This window comes from Rattus rattus, chromosome 1 (genome assembly GCF_011064425.1).
Source record: "Rattus rattus isolate New Zealand chromosome 1, Rrattus_CSIRO_v1, whole genome shotgun sequence".
Classification (NCBI taxonomy): domain Eukaryota; kingdom Metazoa; phylum Chordata; class Mammalia; order Rodentia; family Muridae; genus Rattus; species Rattus rattus.
Window position 1 is genome coordinate 253,090,142 of NC_046154.1, and position 20,298 is coordinate 253,110,439.

The 20,298-nt window shown below is 52.6% G+C and overlaps 1 protein-coding gene across 1 annotated transcript in view; it reads right to left on the bottom strand.

Moving 5' to 3' along the window:
* Scube1 (signal peptide, CUB domain and EGF like domain containing 1) overlaps nucleotides 1–20,298 on the bottom strand; it is a 117,522-nt gene that overhangs the window by 64,634 nt on the left and 32,590 nt on the right. The window contains 1 exon segment of the mRNA XM_032918762.1: nucleotides 5,481–5,615. Within this exon segment, the coding sequence (XP_032774653.1) occupies nucleotides 5,481–5,615 (135 nt within the window).

Consider the following 20,298-nt stretch of genomic DNA (forward strand, 5'->3'; position numbering starts at 1 on the left):
CCTGTCACAGATCAGTGGCATGTGACAGCCAGCAGTAGAAGCATCAAAGGACACACGTTCACTTGATGCCCAGGGGTCTGGAGACACTCAGCTTGGGGACAAATAGCAACACATATTCTCAGTCTCTGGTAGGGGCAGCTGTCTGTATAACAGTTCGTGGTAACAACGGTATGGGAATTGAGGCAGGTCAGCTCGGGTCAAGGGGGAGGGAAGGGTTTTGAGATAGTTTGTGGGAGGCACAGTGGGCACCTGTATCTGTGGGTAGTATCAGGTGGCAAGGCGTGTCTGCTAATCCTGGACTCCTGAGTCCTATCGACCCGGGCCAGCCATTGCAATGGACTCCCGGAAGCTTCTCATTGCCCACTCTCCGCATCAGGCGGGAGTCAGGAGACCCATGCCCTGACTGGCAGATTCTCTCAGTGACACTGGCAAACCCGTGCAAGTTTCCCGACTCTCCAGTGTCCAAACTGGAAATGGTTCCATGCGAGGATGCAGATGTAAACAGGGAAGCTCTTAGTAGCACTCAGTGAGCACGCAAGTCACGAGTGCAGCATCATATGCCCAGCCCCACAAACTCATCAAATGGAAAGATCTTCTAAAGTGCCAATATGACAAGTCTTGAAGTTTGTGGACATGTGGCCCTGAGTCCTAGGGGAGTGCCATGGAGGGAGGATACTAGGGTCCTTCCTCCGCATTCACTTGCACATGTGCAGAAGGCCCTCAGCCAGATTTAGAATGCTTTTAGGTCAGCTCCATGGTCATGGGTCCACAATATAGTCTGACCTGTGACTGAGTCTGGTGTAGATCCCAGGGAGAGCAAGGTACAGCTGGCTGGTCTGTGGTGTGGTCCCCTGCGTCCCCCCGGCCCCTCTGGCTAGACAGGATCTGCAGGTATAACTCTCTGAATCTACCTGTCTACCCATGCCCAGCACAGACTGCACTGCCTCCATATTCACAGCAATGACCTGAGGATGCACCAACAAAGGCTGCCCACCCCACCCACCACTACCAGGGCAACCCAGCCCTGTTCATACCTGCTTTCCTTGTCTTTCCTCTCCTCCTGCTTTGTCCCTTCCAAAGGCTCGAGTTCGCCCTGGAACTGAGAGTTGTGGCGAATAGTGTCCCTGTCCCTAATAACTCTCTCGATGCAAGGAACTGCACACCCTGTCACAAGCATGGAGAAATAAGAGCTCTAAAGGTCCTTGGGAGCCAGGTATCCTAGGGCACAACTGTGTTGCCAGCTAATCTGGAGGCTGAGGCTAGCCTGTCATTGGAGTCTGTGAGTTTGAGGCAGATCTGGAGAACACAGCAGAGAGCCATCATAAACCAAATAAAAGGGTGGCCCTGGAGCTAGGTTTGGCTACACACAGCTCCTGAGACACCCCCCCCACCCCCATGAGCCTGTGTTGCTTCCTATATTTATGGAAACAAGGTGATGTTTCCTTACACTGTGTTGCCTCCGGTCTCTGCCAAGGCTGGCCCACGGCAGGTCTCTAGTGAGGCTCTAAGCACAGCCTTGAGGTACATAGCCCATTGGCCACTAGGGGTGGTCAGACTGATGATGCTCATGACTACACTAATGTACTCCATGACATGATTGTGGCTATAATGGCTCCATTGGCACCCCTGAGAAAAGCAACACTTCAGAACCTCCAAGGCGTTTGTCTTAGCTTAAAGTCATAGAGGGATTCACAGTGAATCTTGAAGAAAAAAAATCACAAGGCCTCCAACCTAAGATCTGAAGGCACCAGGCTTTTGAACAAGGAATTGAATCAGTAAATGGGGAGATGAGAGCCTTTCTTCACACAGCTGTGTCTGTGGCCTTCAGAGGCTCTTCCAGATCCAGCCAGTATTGGTTAGACTGAAGGAACAACCTCTCCCCTGAGAAGAAGGGAAGGTCACCCAGGAGACCATATCTTCTTGGCGCATGAACATGACATACTTTAAGGATAGGAAGGCCAGGAGTAGGAGAGGTAGAAAGTCCAAGGCGTTAGGGCAGGTGTGTGGCCAGGTGTTAGGGCAGGTGTGTGGCCAGGTGTGTGGCCAGGTGTTAGGGCAGGTGTGTGGCCAGGTGTTAGGGCAGGTGTGTGGCCGGGTGTTAGGGCAGGTGTGTGGCCAGGTGTTAGGCCAAGTATAGAGTTGGCCTAGAGCAGCAGAGGCTGGGCCGAGTCTGGAGTAGCCCTTGGGCTAGAGCCAGAGGAGGCATTGTTGGCACGTGGACCAGAAACTGAGCAGAGGGGTGTGTGGGCTGTCAGGGAATCAAAGCCAGCACCAGGAAGTGTTAAGCAGAAAGACTAGCCAGATTCCAAAAGTCCCAGTGTCCCCTCCCATCCAGCACAGCCTGAGCTGTTGCCCCATGTCAAGTCAAGCCATGCCAGAGTTCCCCCCACCAGAAGGAATTAACTGTCTACATGCTGTCTACATGTCACCTCCCACCCCCTCCTGGGCAGATTTTACACTTGGATGCTTTAAAGTACTTTCCCTGAGGGCTAACAGACTTTTCTTTTTCTTTTTTTTTTTTAAATAGCCAAAGGACCTAAAGAGGCAGAAGTGACAGCAGAGGCCCCTGGGGATCTGAAGCCAAGAACCTAACACTCCCAATCCAGCCTGGGTCTGATCCATGAGCCTCAGGCTAGGGTTTATGCTGGCGCCTGGGAAGCCAGGCTACTCAGAAGGGCTGAGCTGTGTGGCCTTGTTTCTGGGCCAGGAGCCCAGACTGACCTTGGCCTACCCCTCTCGTAGATCTAATCAAAACCAGTCTGTGCTTTGGGTGGGTGGGTAGAGGGAGTCCAGAGATCCGGAGGGAAATTAGCCAGTCAGGTAACATGAGGAATCTAATTTGCCAACCCCTCTGGATCCATCTGCCTTCCCAGGAGCCAAGGAATCAGAGGTCATGCAGGGAGGCAAGGAGCTCCAACCTAGCACTTCAGGCAGGCTCTGATTTTGAGCTGTGAGCCTCTCCGCCATGGCTGATGACATAGTCGGCCCTCACTACAAACACAGACTGTACCTACTTATGAGGTAGGTGACCTGCCTACCCAGCACCCCGTGTCCTGTCTTCTCCCAGGCACTGTGTACAGTTAACACATGTCCCTCGCTCACCTTGTCCCCTCTGTGTAACCCTCTGGCTTGGAAGCCTGGATGGTGCCCCTGCTTGCCCTGCAAAATGACTTCAAAAAGCTCCGCATGAGCTTTTGGAATGGCTTCACGGACCAGATTTTAGAAAATCCAGAGATTCCACTTAAAATTCCCAATAAGAAAAGGGACCTTCTTTTGGTCACATGCTAGTCAACGTAGCTGGGGGTTGAAGTGCTACTCTTATATTTTGGCCAAATCCGCATTCCTAGTTTTGTAAAAATCCAAGGAAGCTTTGCGGTGGGAAGGGCTATGTGTCCAAGGCTATAGCCAATACCAGGAAGTACACAATTCTTTCACTTCAGTCTCTAGAGTCCCCAAGCTCTCCTACAAACCATCTACAGTCACCCCCTGCCTGGTGAACTGCTTCAGACGTCCATAGGGCTTGTTCTCATGCTTTGACCTTTGACCTTAGTACAACCTTGCTTCCACACGGAGGCCTTCAGTGGAGGCCTTCAATGCCGGTCACTCCCACCACCTGCTTCCTCTCCAAGGAGTCTTGTCCCCTGAGCAATGTTACAGAGAGCACATCTGCTCCCCTGACCTTGCCTCCTCCCTCCTCAGAGGAGTCACACCCAGCTTGCAATGACCGGTCTGTGGTGGTGTTCAGGCCTGTGCCCTGACAGCAATTCTCTGCTCTCCCTAGCCCGCAGCCCATCTCCTGCAGCTGAGATAGAAACCTGTGACGTCTCAGCCCAGCAGATGCCGAGAAGCTGAAGGGCCAGGCGCAGTGGCCCTCTTGCACCCAGCCATCTGTCCTCTCTCATATTAGAGGCTTAACTTCGCCACAGCCTACCTGAGGCTGTCTCCAAAGCTAGGAACTGAATGCATGCACTTGCTGGTAGAGGAGAAGCTCCAAAGCTGCTCTGAGAGATTCCTCATCGTAGGCAGGACCCCGGGCTCATCACAAGCATCTCCTGTACTGTCTCACGAACCTGCTTCTTCTGGTCCTTGTGGACTCAGGGCCTTGTTTACATTACCTGCACCCATCTTGGACCGTTCTGCCCCGTGTCACTGCAGCTAGGAGCTTATCGGGAGCAAGGTGTTTGCCTGAGGCCACCTGTGTGGTGGCTCTGGTGTCTGGAGCAGACATCCAAGAAACAGCAAGTTTGGCTTTAATGTCCTTCAGAGGACACTCTAATGGCATCAGACGTGTCTACAAGAAAAATGCCAAAACAAACCCAGAAGATCTAAGAATCTACTAGAATATTTCTGGTTTTCTGCCCCAACATATTTAAAAAAAAATCTTTTTTGGCCTTTTATTTTCTCAGGAAACATTTTCTAGCAGAAACCACACACGATGTCCCAGCATTCCACTTCTCAACCTCTGGTAGCCAACAGGTCACACCAGGTTTTCCTTCTAGCTTCAGACACCCTGCTAACCCGAATCCATGTCCCCTGTCCTGTGAATGAGGAAGCGAAGGCTCGGGGCCTGCTGGAGAGAGTAGCCTGAGAGAGGGCTGGAGGCTCTGGGTTCACACCTGGGATCTGCTGCCTTTCACTCTCAAACCTCCAGCTTCCCTCTTCCTTGTCAAAGCTCCGTCCTGGAGGAGGGATGGTGGGCTGTTCTTTCTAACTTCCTCACGGCTCCAGCCTTGACTATTTAGGACAGCCTGGCCCCAGACGCCTCGGTTCTCCGTACCATCCCACCAGGCCTCTCTGCAGTGGTCCACAGTTCTGCCTTGGGACCGGGAGCTTGCTTAGCAACTGATGATCCTTTTGCTGTTTACTTGGCCCAGATTCCATATGTATGTTGCCTTTTGACCAGTTCTGCCCCACCTCGCAGCCCTGCTGTCAAACTTGGACGAACTTCAACATCGGACCATCAGTGACCCGGCACCAAGAACGTTTACCTGCTAAGCTTGGCTCGTAACTAGCTCCATCCCCAGCCCAGCCAGCTTCAGCCTGCTCAGTCTCCCTAACTCATCTGGTCTCCGTGGGCAGCAGCCTCTCAATGCCGAGGTCCCTCAGCAGGCTTGGAACATGCTGCTAGAAACTCATGGAGACCTAAGGTAACACCAGCCTCTTTTGAAGAGTTCTAGAGAACATGGGGTCCTCGCCTTAATGGCTATAGCCAATCTCCAACAAAGAGGAAGCCATCTTTGGTCATATCTACCATGTATGGACCCACCACATACAAACACGGGAAATTCCAACAGTTGGCAGAGGGAAGGCCCCAGAAAGGTTTTTTACAAAGAACCGACATTGGTAACAGAAAATAGCCACTGAGGTCACCACCGAAACCCCCACCCTATCTTTAGGTCCCTGGAATCTGTACATAGATAGAGCGCTGCGTGCTTCCACAGGGATGGAAGGCACGCCTGGCCAACACAGGCTGTACTTACCGTTGGAGCGGTGTATGCAGGTGTGTTGGTTGTCACTGAGAAAAAAGCCGCTGTGGCACTGGCACTCATAGCTGCCCATGGCATTGACACAGATCTGCTGGCAGCCACCGTTGTTGTCTTGGCACTCATCTACATCTTCAGGAAGAGGGAGAGAAGGGGAGAAGAGATGTCACATCTAGAGCTGGTGGGTCGCAGATACAATCACTATCTCCATCAGTTAATGAAGGGTTTCCACCGCGTAGTGCCATACAATAGAGATACTGCATGGGGCACCAGGCTATGACGGCACCGAACAGGGGCATCCCATAGCACCATGCTACGGAGATGCTGCATGGTGGTACACCAGGGGTATTTCATAGTACTCCATAGGCATGGTATTCCCTCACAATCAAACCGCAGAAGTAGTCAGTTACAAGGGCTAGGTGGCTGTGGCTGCTCTCTCTGTGCCTAACATAGTTCTAAGCATCTTTCCCAGGTTAACGCTCGTCCCGCAAGAACACTATCAGACTCAGATATGAGTTATTTTACAGACGAGGAATCTGAATCCTGTGGGCAAGGCTACATGGAAAGTGGCAAGAACTGACTTTAGACCCCTCGGATTGACTCCCAAACCTGGCCTTTCCTCTAACACTACTGCGTAGACGCCTGTCCTCCGGATGACAGTGCAGACTGAAGTGTATTCCCACCATGCGAAACTTGGCTAGCCAGAGCTCTTACCGTTCCTTGTTTTTTCAACCCACCTCAGACTTACAGCTGGCAGCACAAGACCCTGGAGCCCTGAGAGGGAGGCTGGAGGCCAGGGCAGCCTGCACCACCCTGAAGGTCTCAGCTTGGCAGATTGATTTCAAAAGCTTGGAGGGTGGGGGAAGATATGAAAAGCCCCTGACCCCTGGCTGCCAGGCCTGCCGGGGAAGGCAGCCAAGAGGGCTTTCCCACTCAGCGGGAGGCACCGGCTCAGGGCCCACACTCACTTCTGACCAGAGGCTGCAGGCACAGAGGGTGTGCCTGGCTGAGAGGGCCTTTATGGAGCTCTGGTCCCGAGCAGAACAGCATGTTTCAATTACCAGAGTCATAAGCCCCTACTCTGTCGGTTTGTTTAATGAAAGAAGGGCTTCTTAAACCTTAATGTCCCATGGCTGTATTGTCATTCCAATAGACAAATACATAAAACCACAAAGCAATACGTATGTGGAGCTACTGGCTGTGTCCAGCCAATCTCTAGCCTCCAACACATGCACATGCACACGCACACGCACATGCATGCATGCACACATGCACGCATACATGTACATATGCACACACACATGCATGTATGCACACATACACATTCACATACACACACATGCATACACACACACACACACACTTCCTTTTCATGCACATGTACACATACACTTTGGCGCTGAAAATTTCCTACACTTCTTAACACAAACATCTTCTGCCATTGAGACCAAAAGGATGTGGGAAGGTAGAGGCAGGCGATGACCTGTGCTGAACTGGGGACAGCTTGGCTCTGCAGCGCTGTCAGCTGGGTCCTATTTAGGCTGGAGGACTGCAGACCACTTAACCACCCAGGAGACCTCGGCTGCCTTTGAGGCCCACAGCGTGGAGCATCATTACTCTCTGGCAAGCTCAAATGTCAGCCGTGTGGCTGTCAGAGGAGGGGGACAGAGCTCTCAGCTCTAAAAGCCACCAAAGTTTCCAGCCCACATGTAAAGGTGGCTCTTGCTGAGAGGAGCAGCAGGATCAGAGGCTGACCTGGGAGGCCAGGGAGAGGGGACAGGCATTATTAGTTCTCTGAATAGCCTTCTCCAGGGTCTTGTTGATGGCTCCCTGCTGGCCCATCCCAACTGGCACCTTAGGGACTCCAAAGAGCACGGAGTTGCCACCTCTCCTTCGTGCTGCAGGAGGGGTCTCTGCCTCCAGACTGTGGCTCTGCACGGGGCACTGTAGGATCACCTGAGCAATAGGAAGCTCCTGGGATTTACTGTGGATCAAGGGGCCTCACTAGAGCCTCAGAAGCTCATGGGATGTGTTACTAACTGCACTTCATTCATAGGACTCTGACACTCAGGGAGCTCAAGTGACCTGGGTGACCCACACAGTGAATCAGTGACAGTGAAGGCAGAACACCAGAGCAAGAGCCTGTGGCCACCTTGCTAGGCTGGCTGTACCACAGATGCATTCAGACTAGTTAGGAAGAACCTGCTCCCTCCTGAGCTTGAGTCTGGGATCAACTTAAACGCATGCTCTAAGACTTATAAGACACAGTCCACGAATAGTGCAAATGGGAGAGTCACTGTTTCCATGGTGAGTCCTATCTCTGGCTCAACAGCCTTGGGGAGGGGTTGGGGGTGGGATGGGCACCTGTGCCTGGGCCTTAGCACATAGCTGCCCATGAGCCCTGACCTTGGGGTATAGCCAAGTCCTCTGTCATTTATTACTGCCTGCTTCTCCTGACTCTGAGACTCTTGGCCTCTCCGGTCTAAGCAAAGTCTCCACTGCAAGTCAAACAAAGCAGATACGGACCCTCCAGTGCTGACTTCCTGGGCCGAAATGCTGCCTTGGCCTGGATCCCCCATCTGCAGTCATCTGGCCTGGCCCAGCTTTGCACCTCACCGAAAGCAAGGAACCAAGGCAGTTGACATAAGGCATCCACAGGCCCTCAGTGATCTGGCAGGGTGGCTGTGCTTTTGGGACAGGGCTGTTTATACTAGCTGGGAACAATGACTCGCCAACACTGATGAATAATTTGAAACAAATGCGAAGCCATGTAAACATGTCTTTCCCTTGCTCCCAAATGATAAAACCCCAAGATTAAGCAGGCGGGAAGAGAGAGCTGTCCCTCCACACCCTTCTCCACAGTGTCCAAACAGGGTCCCACATCCTCCTCTAGTAGGATAGAAAGTCCTGGGGACCCTGAGTCTCTCTACAGACTGAGACAACACTCATGACCTCTTCCATAGACACTTTACATCTCAAGTTTTTTGACAGAATTCCTGGGAGCTGGAGACTGATCAGCTGGTGTAGTTGGGATCAGGGGAAGTCTGCCTTCCACCCAGGACAGATAGGGTTCACCTGGCAGAGCACCACAGAGACACAAGTCCTTGGCTGTCCCTTGGAGTTAATCAGAACACCATGACCCAGCACAGGGTGCATGCTACTTCTCCAGAAGTGCCTTCACAGTCAGAAGGGAGTCCACAGCAGGCACTGGGTTCCCTGAGATCTGCTCTGCCTTTCCCTTGGCACAGGGTAATGCTGGGCCTTGTCTCCAGGAAGTGCCAGGACTGCAGACTGTCCACTAGGAAGAAGCTCTTTGGAGTACTAGGGTTCAGGCAGGCTTTTTCCTCTGTCTATGGAATCACGATTGTCCTCACTGATGGACTGTGTGTCTGGTCCTGTGGGGAGTTCCCCTTCTCACTGGCCCCCAGTCAGAGGCAACATGATGCCTTGTCATTACATAGAAGGATACCCAATGCTAGCTCCAGTCCTAGCTCAGACAACGCTCACTAGATCCACCCAGGAGTCCCTCCCCCAACACAGCCTCCGTCCCCTAAGCCCCAGCACCGGGTCTGGTCCTTATCATCTCTGACTCTCAGAAGAGAACAGAGAAAAAAGAGACTTTCTCAAAGCCCCAGGGAGGCAGAGTACTCTCCTGTCAGTGAATACAACCTAGTCAGGGGTTCATGGGGCAGAAGGCAGTTCCCCCTTCCTCCTCTCTTTCTTTTTCTTCCTCTCCCCCCTCTCTGTTTTAGTACTTTCTTCCAGCTTCCCAGATCTTTACCTCTCTACTTCTCTTTGTTTAGACCATAGTTCCAGCTGTGCCACACCTTCCTTAAGTAGGGGATAGGCCTTTATCTCTTTCATAACCTGGTCGGGGCAAAGAGGCAGGTCAGGGGCTGGCAGGGCAGGAGACCATACCTGACAGTCTAGGGAGGGCTTGCTGGGGGTGATATTACAGCTCACTTTCAGAAAGAGGCTAGCTGCTGCTGTAGAGTACTGTCTTGGATCACCAGGAATCTGGAGGGACTTTGCCCAACTCTCCATGCCATGCTCCAGGAGCCCGTTACTCCCAGTATCGGAATGTACCCCACTCATATACACATATCCTTCTCCAGGGATGGGTTCACCTCCTCAAGACCCAAGCCCTTGTCCTTCTGCATGCACAGACACGAAGCGCTGACTGAGATGAATGAAACTTGGGATTTTAGACCAGGACACAGGGATGGGAAGCTTCCTGGAGGAGGTGATGTGAACTCTTGGCTTTCAGGACAGGGAGATATGTGACCTGAAGCTAGAGGACTGGCAGAGAGGGAAGGGACTCTGAGCACTGCAGTGGCAGGAGAGTTCGGGAAACCCCCAAGGATAGTGACTGGCTAGGTGCTGTGTGCTGGGAAAGTTAAGCTGTGGGCATGGAGGTGTATCTTGGGCTGAGCTCAGACTACTTTGTGACCCTTGACCCTGCAAGGCTTTCAGACAATACCAGCTCTGCTGAATCCAGCCAGCAGAATGATACTCTTGAAGAAGTAGCTTGACAAACTGGATGTCACTAACCCTTAAGACCTCGGCAGGACTGAACCTATGTATAGTGAGACCTTGAGGGGCTCTCTTCAACCCAGGCTCTGGGATCCTGTAACTTCTAGGGTGGGCATGGGGATGTCTTACTCCTATTATCTTCCTTTATAACCACAGTGGGGCTTCCTAGAAGGCAGGGAAACTAAACTAACCTAGGCACTGAAACTAAGCTGAGATTCTAGGAGGCTCTGGAGGAGACCGTGGCTGAAGACCATAGAGCAAACAGCTTATTCTGAAGCCCCAGCTTGTCCAGGGATATCAGGACCAACCTGTACCTTCTGCAGGGTGAACAGGTTCCCTCCTTTAACAGATAGTGCATCTTTGAATGAAGTCTCAACTCCCCTGGCTAGCTGAGGTGACAGACAGCAAATAAAGAGGAAGCTTGGGTCCCTCTTGCAAGGGAACCCTCAATAAGAATACTATTTGCTAGTTGTTCCTTCAGTCAAAGGCAGTGACCAATGGCAGGTGGGCATGCTGTAGCCTAAGAAGGAGTGAACACCCAAGGTCATAGCAGACCTCACGCATCTCAGTCTGATCTGAACCTCACCTTGCCAGCAAGCCCAAGAAGCACCCTGTTTCCCAAAGTTTCTCTTGTCTCCCACCCCAACAGTCACCAGGGCTACTATTCACTTGTCTTCCACACTTAGGCCACCTGTGTCCTCAGCTCCTACGGCACAGCCCATCTTAGACCTCAGTGACACCCCCCCCACACATACACATTCTGTGTCTCACACGTAAGCTCCCATGGATGTAAACATCAAGGGTGTGGCCACCGAGGACCCCAGCTTTGACAGAACATGGCATCCATGATGGAGCCCAACAGTGTCTCCGGGTCCCTCACTGTCCAGTACAGGCAAGGTCTGGCGCTGACATTGGAGCAGGCTGCCTTTAGCTGTGACTCCTGCCAGACTTTGCTCTGTGGACACTACCCTCACTCTCTAGTCCCCACTAGTCCTGAGGGGTCATTTCAGGGCTGGGGCCCACTCACTGTGGTTAGTCTCCTCACAGGAAGGGTCTCTGAGGCCAAGCCGTAGGCTTCTTGAGGGCGACGGCAAAAAGGTCTGTGGTTTGCTACCAAGGGCCGCTGCTTGGCCCCAGGTAAGGCTGTTTGTTGTCTTTTGGATGAGGGACTCAAGTCTGCAGTTATTTATAACAGAAAATTACTCCTTGATCCTCTTTCAGTTGCTTTGTGTTTCCCCATGAACACTCACAACTTGACACAGAGACTCTGTGTTTTGAGTGGACCCCACCCATATTTCTGTGGCTGCCCAGAATCCTCTGTGTGTCAGGCCTTGCACGGGCTCCAGCGTCCTGTGGGTGGGAACCAAAGCTCAGGCTCATTGGCCAGTCAGACTCAAGCTCCACCACTGAGCCTTGCCACCTGGCTCTGGCAGAAGCAGTGTGCTCCCTCCCCTTCCCTCCCCTTCCCTCCCCTTCCCTGCTCCCTTCTGAAGGGCAGCTGAGGCAGAAATGCCTCTTGGCTATCGGATGACTCTTGCAAAATTGCATTTGAAGAGTTAAGTGTAAATAAACGAGAACCAGATGGATTCGACTTCGGGTAAAATACACATGGGTCTTAGAGATCTGGGGGCTGAATTCTGACAGAGCCAGAACACTCCCGAATTGTCAAGAACTCTGGCTTGGCAGGCAGGAGGGATAAGCAGGTCACGGTGGACCCTATCTACTTACTGTTCTGGGTGTCATCTGAAGCCTTCTCCTGGGCCCTCTGCCGGTCAGCAGTGTGCAGCCTCCAGGGCTGGAGCCCAAGTCTAAACTCAGGGCTGAGAGATGAGGCCTGTGTGGAGTTCAGCTCTCTAGACCAGCAAGTCCACTGTTAAATGAAAACCCCAAGCCAGCCCAGGAAGGCCAGGCTCTCCTGGGGCTACCTGTATCCAGGTACTGCTCTCTCAGGATGCCCTGCTTTCTGAGCCCAGCAGCTAATCTCCCCCAGGGCTCTCTGTGGCTAAGGTTTGCTGCCTAGCTCAGACTTGGGGCTCCTTCCCCTCAGAACTGCCTGTGACCCTGTGACCACTGCCTATGGGGTCTGAATCTTTTCCCACAGGCCACACCAGATGGGGTACTAGTCAGTGTGTGACTGTTCTGACCTCAAGCTGCTAAGCCATGTGAGGTCGGGGTTCCATCCCCCGTAAAGCAGGGGCCATAATGGTCCTGAACTGTTGGAAGGGAAGGGAGCGTGAAAGAAAGCACAGAGCCCAAGCCCCCAGCACCTGACCAGGCCCACATGCCCACCAATAAATGTGAGCAGTGGCAGACAAAGATGTAGTAAGTGTCTGGAATCTCCGGGGATTGCAGGCATGGCATACTGGACAGCCAAGTCCCTTCAGATCAGAAAAATAACATGAGCCACGTGAGAAGCCTGCCTGGCCTTCTGGTCTCTGAGCGGAGGGGTTCCTTACACTGCTTCCCTCCTGACCCAGCTTCGGGCCATCCACCTCCCAGGACTGCTCTGGGGCTGGGAGGGTGGGGGGGGGGAGACACTAGCTTACGGTTGTCTTTAAAACTGACCAGAACCAGGGGTGGAACTGTGCGTGTGGTCTGCTCGCAGTGTGGGGGGCAGCCTTCTGATCTCCCATTTTTATAGTTGCTTTTAGAATGGAGATGCACGTCACACTCTGGTGTGTACCGTGGACACTTTTAGCATACTCACCTTGTCATGCAAAACTATCACTACTAATTCTAGATGGTGACCTTCCCTCCAAACAGTATGGATGTGATCCTTCACAATGAGTCCTAGGGCCCCAGAACCTCAGGTCTCTGTCTCTACATGTTTACCTAGTCCAGACATTTCACATCGATAGAATCATATATTATCAATGTTATAATAACTATAATATATTTATAAGACATAATAATTATAATAATATATTATCCTTTGGGTATGGCTTCTTTTACACGGCATCACGTTTTGAGGCTTCCCCCGTTGTGATTTGTATTAGAGGCTTCCTTCCTTTTTATGACTGAGTAATAGTTCCACGTCTACGTATCTGCCATGATATTGGATTCTCTGGATTGTAAGTGGTCGTGAACTACCTGAGGTGGGTGCTAAGAATCAAGCTCAGGTCCTCTGAAAGAGCCGCCAGTGTCTTAGCCACTGAGCTATCTCTCCTGTACCCCTGTATCTCACTTTTCGAGATGTTACTCAACAGTTTTCTGTTGGGCTCCATCACTCTTCATCGTCACCAGCAAAGTGTGAGGCTTCCGGTTCTCCACACCCACACAGTCAGCCCCTGTTATTTTCTGTTTGAAGGGTCACTCTAGTGGGTGTGACCTGGTGTCTGCTGGCTTCTAGTCACACTTCCCTGACCACTAATAACTTTAAACAGTTCTTCCGGAATGCCCCGCGGCCATTTGCGTATCCCCTTTAGAGGACTCTCTATTCAGATCCTTCTGCTCTTTTCGTAAAACACTGGGCTGTAGAACCTAATGCAGTGTGGCTTAGTGGTGTGCACAGCTGTGTGAAGTGGTCCGAAAGCTGCGAATTCCCGCTCCATCCACCCTCCTTTACCGAGGCCGGACCGCTGAAACACGGAAGCTCCACCCAGAGCCGAGAACAGGTAGCTGAGGCTCCAGGCTTTCCCTGGTACATTCTGCTCTGACCACGCCCCGTAGCAGCGTCTCTGCCCTCAGAGCTAGGCACTTCCTCTACCACCCTCTGAGCTTGTACGCTGGCTGGTGTGCTGCCTGTCTTTGAATGTCCAGCAGACACACCTGACCTACCAGAGCCCAGGGCAGTCTCCTAACATCACCTCTCACAGAAGGGCAGAGTCAAACAGCCCAAAAGGCCCCTAGCGTCTGTCTCACCACGGAGCCACCAACTCAGTCACTTGGCCCAGACACCTGGCTGTCAATCTCAATACCACCTTCCCATCCCCACATCTGGTCCCGGTGACAGCACAATCCCCAAGCACCAATCAATCTCTCACCTCTCCCTGTGGGATAGCTGGCTACCCTCGCTTGCTCAGACCCACATCCCTGCCTTCACCCCCCCATTAAAGAGACCATGTTACCTACTTCCTAGAGCCTCCAAAGCTGCCCACAAACAGGCTCCTGCTTGCCAACTCCAGTCTGGCCATAGCTATGGTGTCTTAGTTTCCTGCCCAGTTTGCTGTGATAAACACCTGGCCCACAAGCAACCTTGGGTCCAAAGGGTGTTTTTTCCACTCATGGTTCTGGGTTACAGTCGATCACAGTGGGGGCATTGTAGCAGCAGAGGCTTGACAGGGCTGGCCACATCACACCCACGGTTGAGAGCACAGGGAATGTCTGTATGGATACATGTTCATCTTCTCTTTTATTCCAGAGGATGGTCCTGCCCACACTTGGGCTGGTCTTCCCACATCAATTAATATAACCAAGAAGTCCCCCATAGACAAGTCCACATACCAACCTGCTTCTAGAGGCTCTCTCACGGAGACTCTTCCTGGGTCCTTCTAGATTATGTCAAGCTGCCAATGAAAGCGAATCCTCATCTATGGGAAGATCAACTCTCCACAGTAAACTCTCAGCGCAGTAGGGGTGAGATGGGACTCTGCCTCAGTGGGGTAAACACTCCTGTTCCAGGAAGCTCCCCAGCCAGCAGCCTGCCCATAGTCTGCACGTGGGTAACAGAGCAGGGGCAGGAACAGAACTTTCCTCCTCATGGGCCCCACACAGCACAGACAGCTGTGAATGTGACCCCGGCCGGACATCTGTGGGAGGCACTCGAGTTTTTAAAAATTTCTTTTGATGAGGGTAAGAATGGAAGGCTGGCGGGGGAGGGAGGGCAGCCACACAGAGGAGACATGGAAACAGAACTCTGGGAGGAGAGGGGAGCTCAGGGTCTGGCTGGACCTGAGGGACAGGCCTGCAAGGGCTCAGCGGGGAGCAATGACCTCTGTGGTGTGCCTGCAAGAAGCCTAACTCTTCCTTCCAGAGAATCTTGGAGTAGAGTTGCCCTGACACCCCCACTGACGTGAACTGACACAGGCCCTCCAGCTAGCCCATCCTGCCTGACGTCAGCCCAGGACACTGATTGGTTTTTCAGGCATACAACCATCTCAATTGGGAATCTCCAGGCCTCGCCTCCTTAAGCTCTGGGGCACAGGGCAGGGCAGGCAGGGCAGAGTGCTGTGGGGCTCAGGGTTGTCTTTGTCTGTGTACGTACACATGTGTGTATAGGTGGGAATACACATGGGCTCACGCTTGTGGGTGCCATATGTCGACACCGGTGTCTTTCTCAACCTTATTCTTTTTTTTTTTTTTTTTTTTTTTCGGAGCTGGGGACTGAACCCAGGGCCTTGCGCTTGCTAGGCAAGTGCTCTACCATTGAGCTAAATCCCCGACCCCTCTCAACCTTATTCTTAAGACAGGGTCTTTCACTAAACCTGGAGATGGCCACCTGGTTTGGCTTGTTGACCAGAAAGACCCAGGGTAGTGGTTCTCAACCTTCCTAACACTGCGACCCTTTAATACAGCTCCTCATGTTTGGTGATCCCCCAGTCATAAAATTATTCCATTGTTACTACATACCTGTAATTTTGCTACTGTTATGAATCATAAGGTGAATATCTGAGATGCAACCCCTGTGAAACGGTCATTCAACCCCCAAAACGGGGTTCCCAGGGATCTTCCTGTCTCTAACTGCCCAAAACTTCACCTGACTGCTAAGGATTGAAACTTCTTTCCAGCTCCTTCCACTTGCCCAGCCCCACCCCATCTCTCTGTGAGAGACTTGTCACACCACTCAGCCTCCTGCCCCATGCATGTCCCACACCATGCTTGCATACATGAGTAGACTCTTTCTCACAGTCAGCACCCCTTACAGTCAGTTTAGGGATGGGACATTTGGTGACCACCAAGACCAAGTGCTGGCTTCGTCTCATTAGTAAACACATGTGAGAGGGCAGCAGGCAGAGCCAGGACAGTTGGGGACCATGAACTGATCCCTCCGAAGCCAGGAGCTGTTGGTCATCTCATCTCAGGGATGAAGAGCTCTACTAACACACCACAGAGGGGCTTCAGAGGCCTCCCAGGAACATACTGTGAGAGGAGATAGGGCCAGACAGACTGACCCAGAGCTTGTGAGCCTCTCTCTCTGAGATAGCTTGGGGCCAATGAGGGCAAAGGCACCTTTGGTGGTGGGATGTTGTGAATGTCTCGTGTGTGTGTGTGTGTGTGTGTGTGTGTGTGTGTGTGTGTGTGTGTGTGTGTGTATGACAGAGAGAGGGGGAAGGGGGAGAGAGAAGGAAGGAGAGGGGCACTACAGAAGCAGGTTCTGTGAGTCTGTGGTGCACCCGGTGTGTGGTCAGTAGCAAGGTTCTGATGTTCCTGCACCCCCACTCCTGGCGTACATGTGCAGATTCTGGCCCTGCACTGTTTGATGCCCCTGTCTCCTCGGGCTTACTGCTGTCTACCCCGAGTCTACTCCCCAACCTACCTGAGCTTCCTGCGGCTATACTGGTGGGTACTGTTGCCATCTCTTAAAATATCCCCTCTTAGCAGGGTGGTGGCGGCGCATGCCTTTAATCCCAGCACTCAGGAGGCACTCACTTAGGCCATCTCTGCCTCTGAGACCAGCCTGGTCTACAGAGTGAGTTCCAGGAAAACTGGGGCTACACAGAGAAACCCTGTCTTGAAAAAAACAAAACAAAACAAACAAACAAACCAACCGAAGGAACCTCACTCTTTTTCCCTTTCTACCCTACACCTGAGGACCTGACACTCCTGAGCAGGCTGACAATTGTCCACTGGAAAACCACTGGACAGTCCACCCCCAGCATTGATTACACAGAGGGCGCCATATTGGGAGTCATCCCCATGCAGATGCTCACTAATTAAGTCCAAAACTAGCTGACTGGCAGACTTGGCCTGCAGGGAGCCAACATGGGCAGAGAGGATTTTGCCATATTACAAGCTATACCTTCTAGGCACATTGCTGTCCTAACCAGAGGGTCACTGGCTACCGCTCCCACATCCTGAGCCTGACTTGATTCCTCTTCTTGGCTACACAATCATGTATCAGTGTTGAGGAAGGGTCTTATATTGGTGTGGGGAGGCAGCATATAAATATCAATGCAGTGCTTATAACCATATGAAGTTAGGTCTATGCCCAGACAAGTCTGGCAGTGACCTTAGAGCAGGGTGACCAGAACAAGTGTTTTCCAACTTTGTGCCTGATTTGTCTAGGAGTTTCCGTATAATTATCCCACGTGTGGAGGATGGATAAGTAAACACACTAGCAACACAGTCTAATTCTTGGGGGTGGGGTGGCTATATGCAGGGTTGGGGTGTGTACTGGCAGCTAGGCACTCTGCGGGGAGGCTAGGGAAGAGGGGAGGCTAGAATACCTGGGCCAGCAAGGACGAAGGTAGGGGGTGCAGCGTGCGTGTGTTGGGGGAGAGGCGCTTCCAAGCAGGGACAAGGGGGAGCTTGGGGCTTAACTTATAGTTTGCGGAGAGCTTAGGCAAGAAAGGTAAGGTCAGCCGTGGCAGGTAGGACTTCTTAGGACCCCTGTTTCTATCTGGGGAGCCTGGCTTCCTCCTAATGGAGCTGAGTGGAAGAACCAGTGGCTGGTCCTAAATGCTTCTGCTGGTGTCTGACTGCTGGGCAGCTAGCAGACAGACCAGAGGTCATGGCAGCAAGATGGCCTGCAAAATCCCGTCCTTGTTGAGGCGACTTGGGAGGTGATGAAGGACCCCAGACTAAGAATCCACGCCTACTGTTCACTCCACAGATGGAGAACGCCAGCGGGCACAGGGTGTCCCTGCCAGACATCTATTTCCAGTTGCATGTGGTCGGGATGAGGTGGGTAAGAGAGACTTGCTGGGCAGGCGGATGCACAGGTTGGCTGATGGCCATCAGAAACAACCAGGGCCCTGTCCTGCTGTGTCAGGGCAGGGGCAGCTGCACCATATGCTCAGACACAGCCAGGCCCTGTATATGTTTGGGTGACCCAAGATGCTACCCAGGGCCCACTGGATCCAGGATAAGCAAGAGTGTTGTCATAGGTGAGGGCTGGAGACAGGGGGTTGTGGGGGGAGCCCTTATGCCTTACCAATGCCCCTTTTAGGTGCACGGCTCAGCGCTGGGTCTGAGCCTGTGATTTGCAGGCAGGATATTTTTAAAAAGTCCCCACAAGACACCCATTATTGTTTATTCCCTCAGGGTTCCGACTGAGCTCTTGGCACCCAGACTGCAAACGGAACCCGGGGGAAGGCAAGTGTCCGGCTTGCCCGCTGCCCTCTGTCCATGGTCTGTGTTTGCTCTGGTGTTTGTGGACTCTTCTGTTACGGAGTCTCTGCTCTGGGACAGAGCAGGGCTTTTTCCCCAAGCCACCGAATGGAGATCTATCCAAAGGTGGGGTTGGCATAGGGTGGAGTGACAACAGACCAGCCCAGGGCTCGATGAAGTCTCAATTGACTGTTGACTGAAGGGGAGGGAGGGAACAGGAGGCCCATGCTCTTCATAGATACTGTGTTTCTCCATACAGACCTCACTTGGTTTCTCCGATCATGCCCACACCGCCACAGGCCACACCCCACAAACTACTTCCCTATAGACCACACCCACACAGACCACACCCACACAGACCACACCCACACAGACCACACCCTAACACAAGTCATGCTGTTTGAATACCGACCACGCCCCCATACCTAGGCTACACCTCTATAGACCATGCCGTTTACAGACTGTGTTCACCACACAGACCACTCCCATTCACAGACCATCCCTCCATAGAATGTGCTTCTGTGAGCTACGCCTCCACACATGCTGCATTCCCCAGGGTCCCTTCCTGGGACCATCACCGTGTCACCTTCCCAGATAAAACTGAGAGCACAGAACTGCCCTCTAACTTCCACCCTGACTAGGCAGGAAGCCAGGAGTAAAGGCCCAGGGCACCTGATTTCCCCGTGCGTCTTCTCCAGGCATCTAGAGCGGAGAGTGGAAGGACCTCGGAACAGAGGCACTGCATGGATAGATTCTGAGCCACTGACGGGCCTCTAGCTGGTGAGATGCCTTCCCAAAGAACCTGCTCGGCTCACTGTGGGCTGGGAGCTCTGCTCCAAGGGCAGGTCCACAAGCTTGCAACTATGAGGTTGGCGTGCTCACCGCTGTCAGGGTGCCAGCGGTGATGATTCCCCGTTATACCTGTCTCATATGAGAACAGGCCCTGGATGAATGGCCAAGTCAGTTTGGAGCACAGCTCTCTAGGGATCGTAGGGGAGTAGGATGATCTGCTCCCAGACTCTCAACGCTGTCTCAAGCAGTGCCACGGAACTCATATCGTCAGGGAAGAGTTTTCAGGAGTTGTCCCTTGGTCACTGCCTGGGAGAGAAGTGTATATGTGTAGAATGAGCCAAGAAGACTTAATTGGGAGGTTGGAGTGGACCATTCCAGTAGTGGCGACCAGAGAGACCAGGCCCGAAGAGCAAGAAGGAAGTTGGTTAGGGGAGTTAAAGTCACTCCATGTGCTGGAGGTCACAATCCTGACACAGCCAGAGGCTGTCTCCCTAGGATGAAGAAGACCTAGAAAGAAGCTTGGCTACTGTCCCTAAGGCTAACTCACTGCATCTAGATGGAGAGTGTAGCTCAGTGAGGAGGTCCCATGCCGTTCCTAGGGCTCCAGGGACCTTGTCAGGGTAGGGATGGGCTCCATGGTACTCCATGCCCCCCCCTGACCTGGCCTCCCATTTCAGCTGGAGCAACATGACCCCTGCATGATCTCTGAAGAAAAGGAATTCTGCTGCTGTCCACACAACCCCACGAAGTCTGAAAGCCACTGGCCGAATCCCATCCACTTAATCTCATGTGGAAGCTGAGGCTTGGAGGCAGTGTCCCAGCATCCTCTAGGAAGGCAGCTGCCGCCAGCGCCTGCCTCTTAGCTCACTGTCCTTTTGCTTCAGGGCTGACCTAGGCTCTTCTCAAAAAAAGCTCACCCCACTTTCTGCCTGGCCCTGGAGAAGCGGTGGGGAGACCCCCAGCTTGGAACTGTTCCATCTCCCCACACCTGCTTCCCATTTGTGCAGTGACGGGGCAATCCAGCACGAGTTTCTCGGGCCAAGGAATTCCTACCAAATTAACAGATGCAAACCTGCAGTGCTCGGCACATGCCTGTAATCCCAGCACTCTAGAGGTGAAGTCAAGAGGCTCAGGAGTTCAAGGCAGATCCCCATATACCATAAGTTCAAGTCCAGGCTGGGCTACACGAGATCCTGTCTCAGCAAAAAGGAAGCCAAATGAA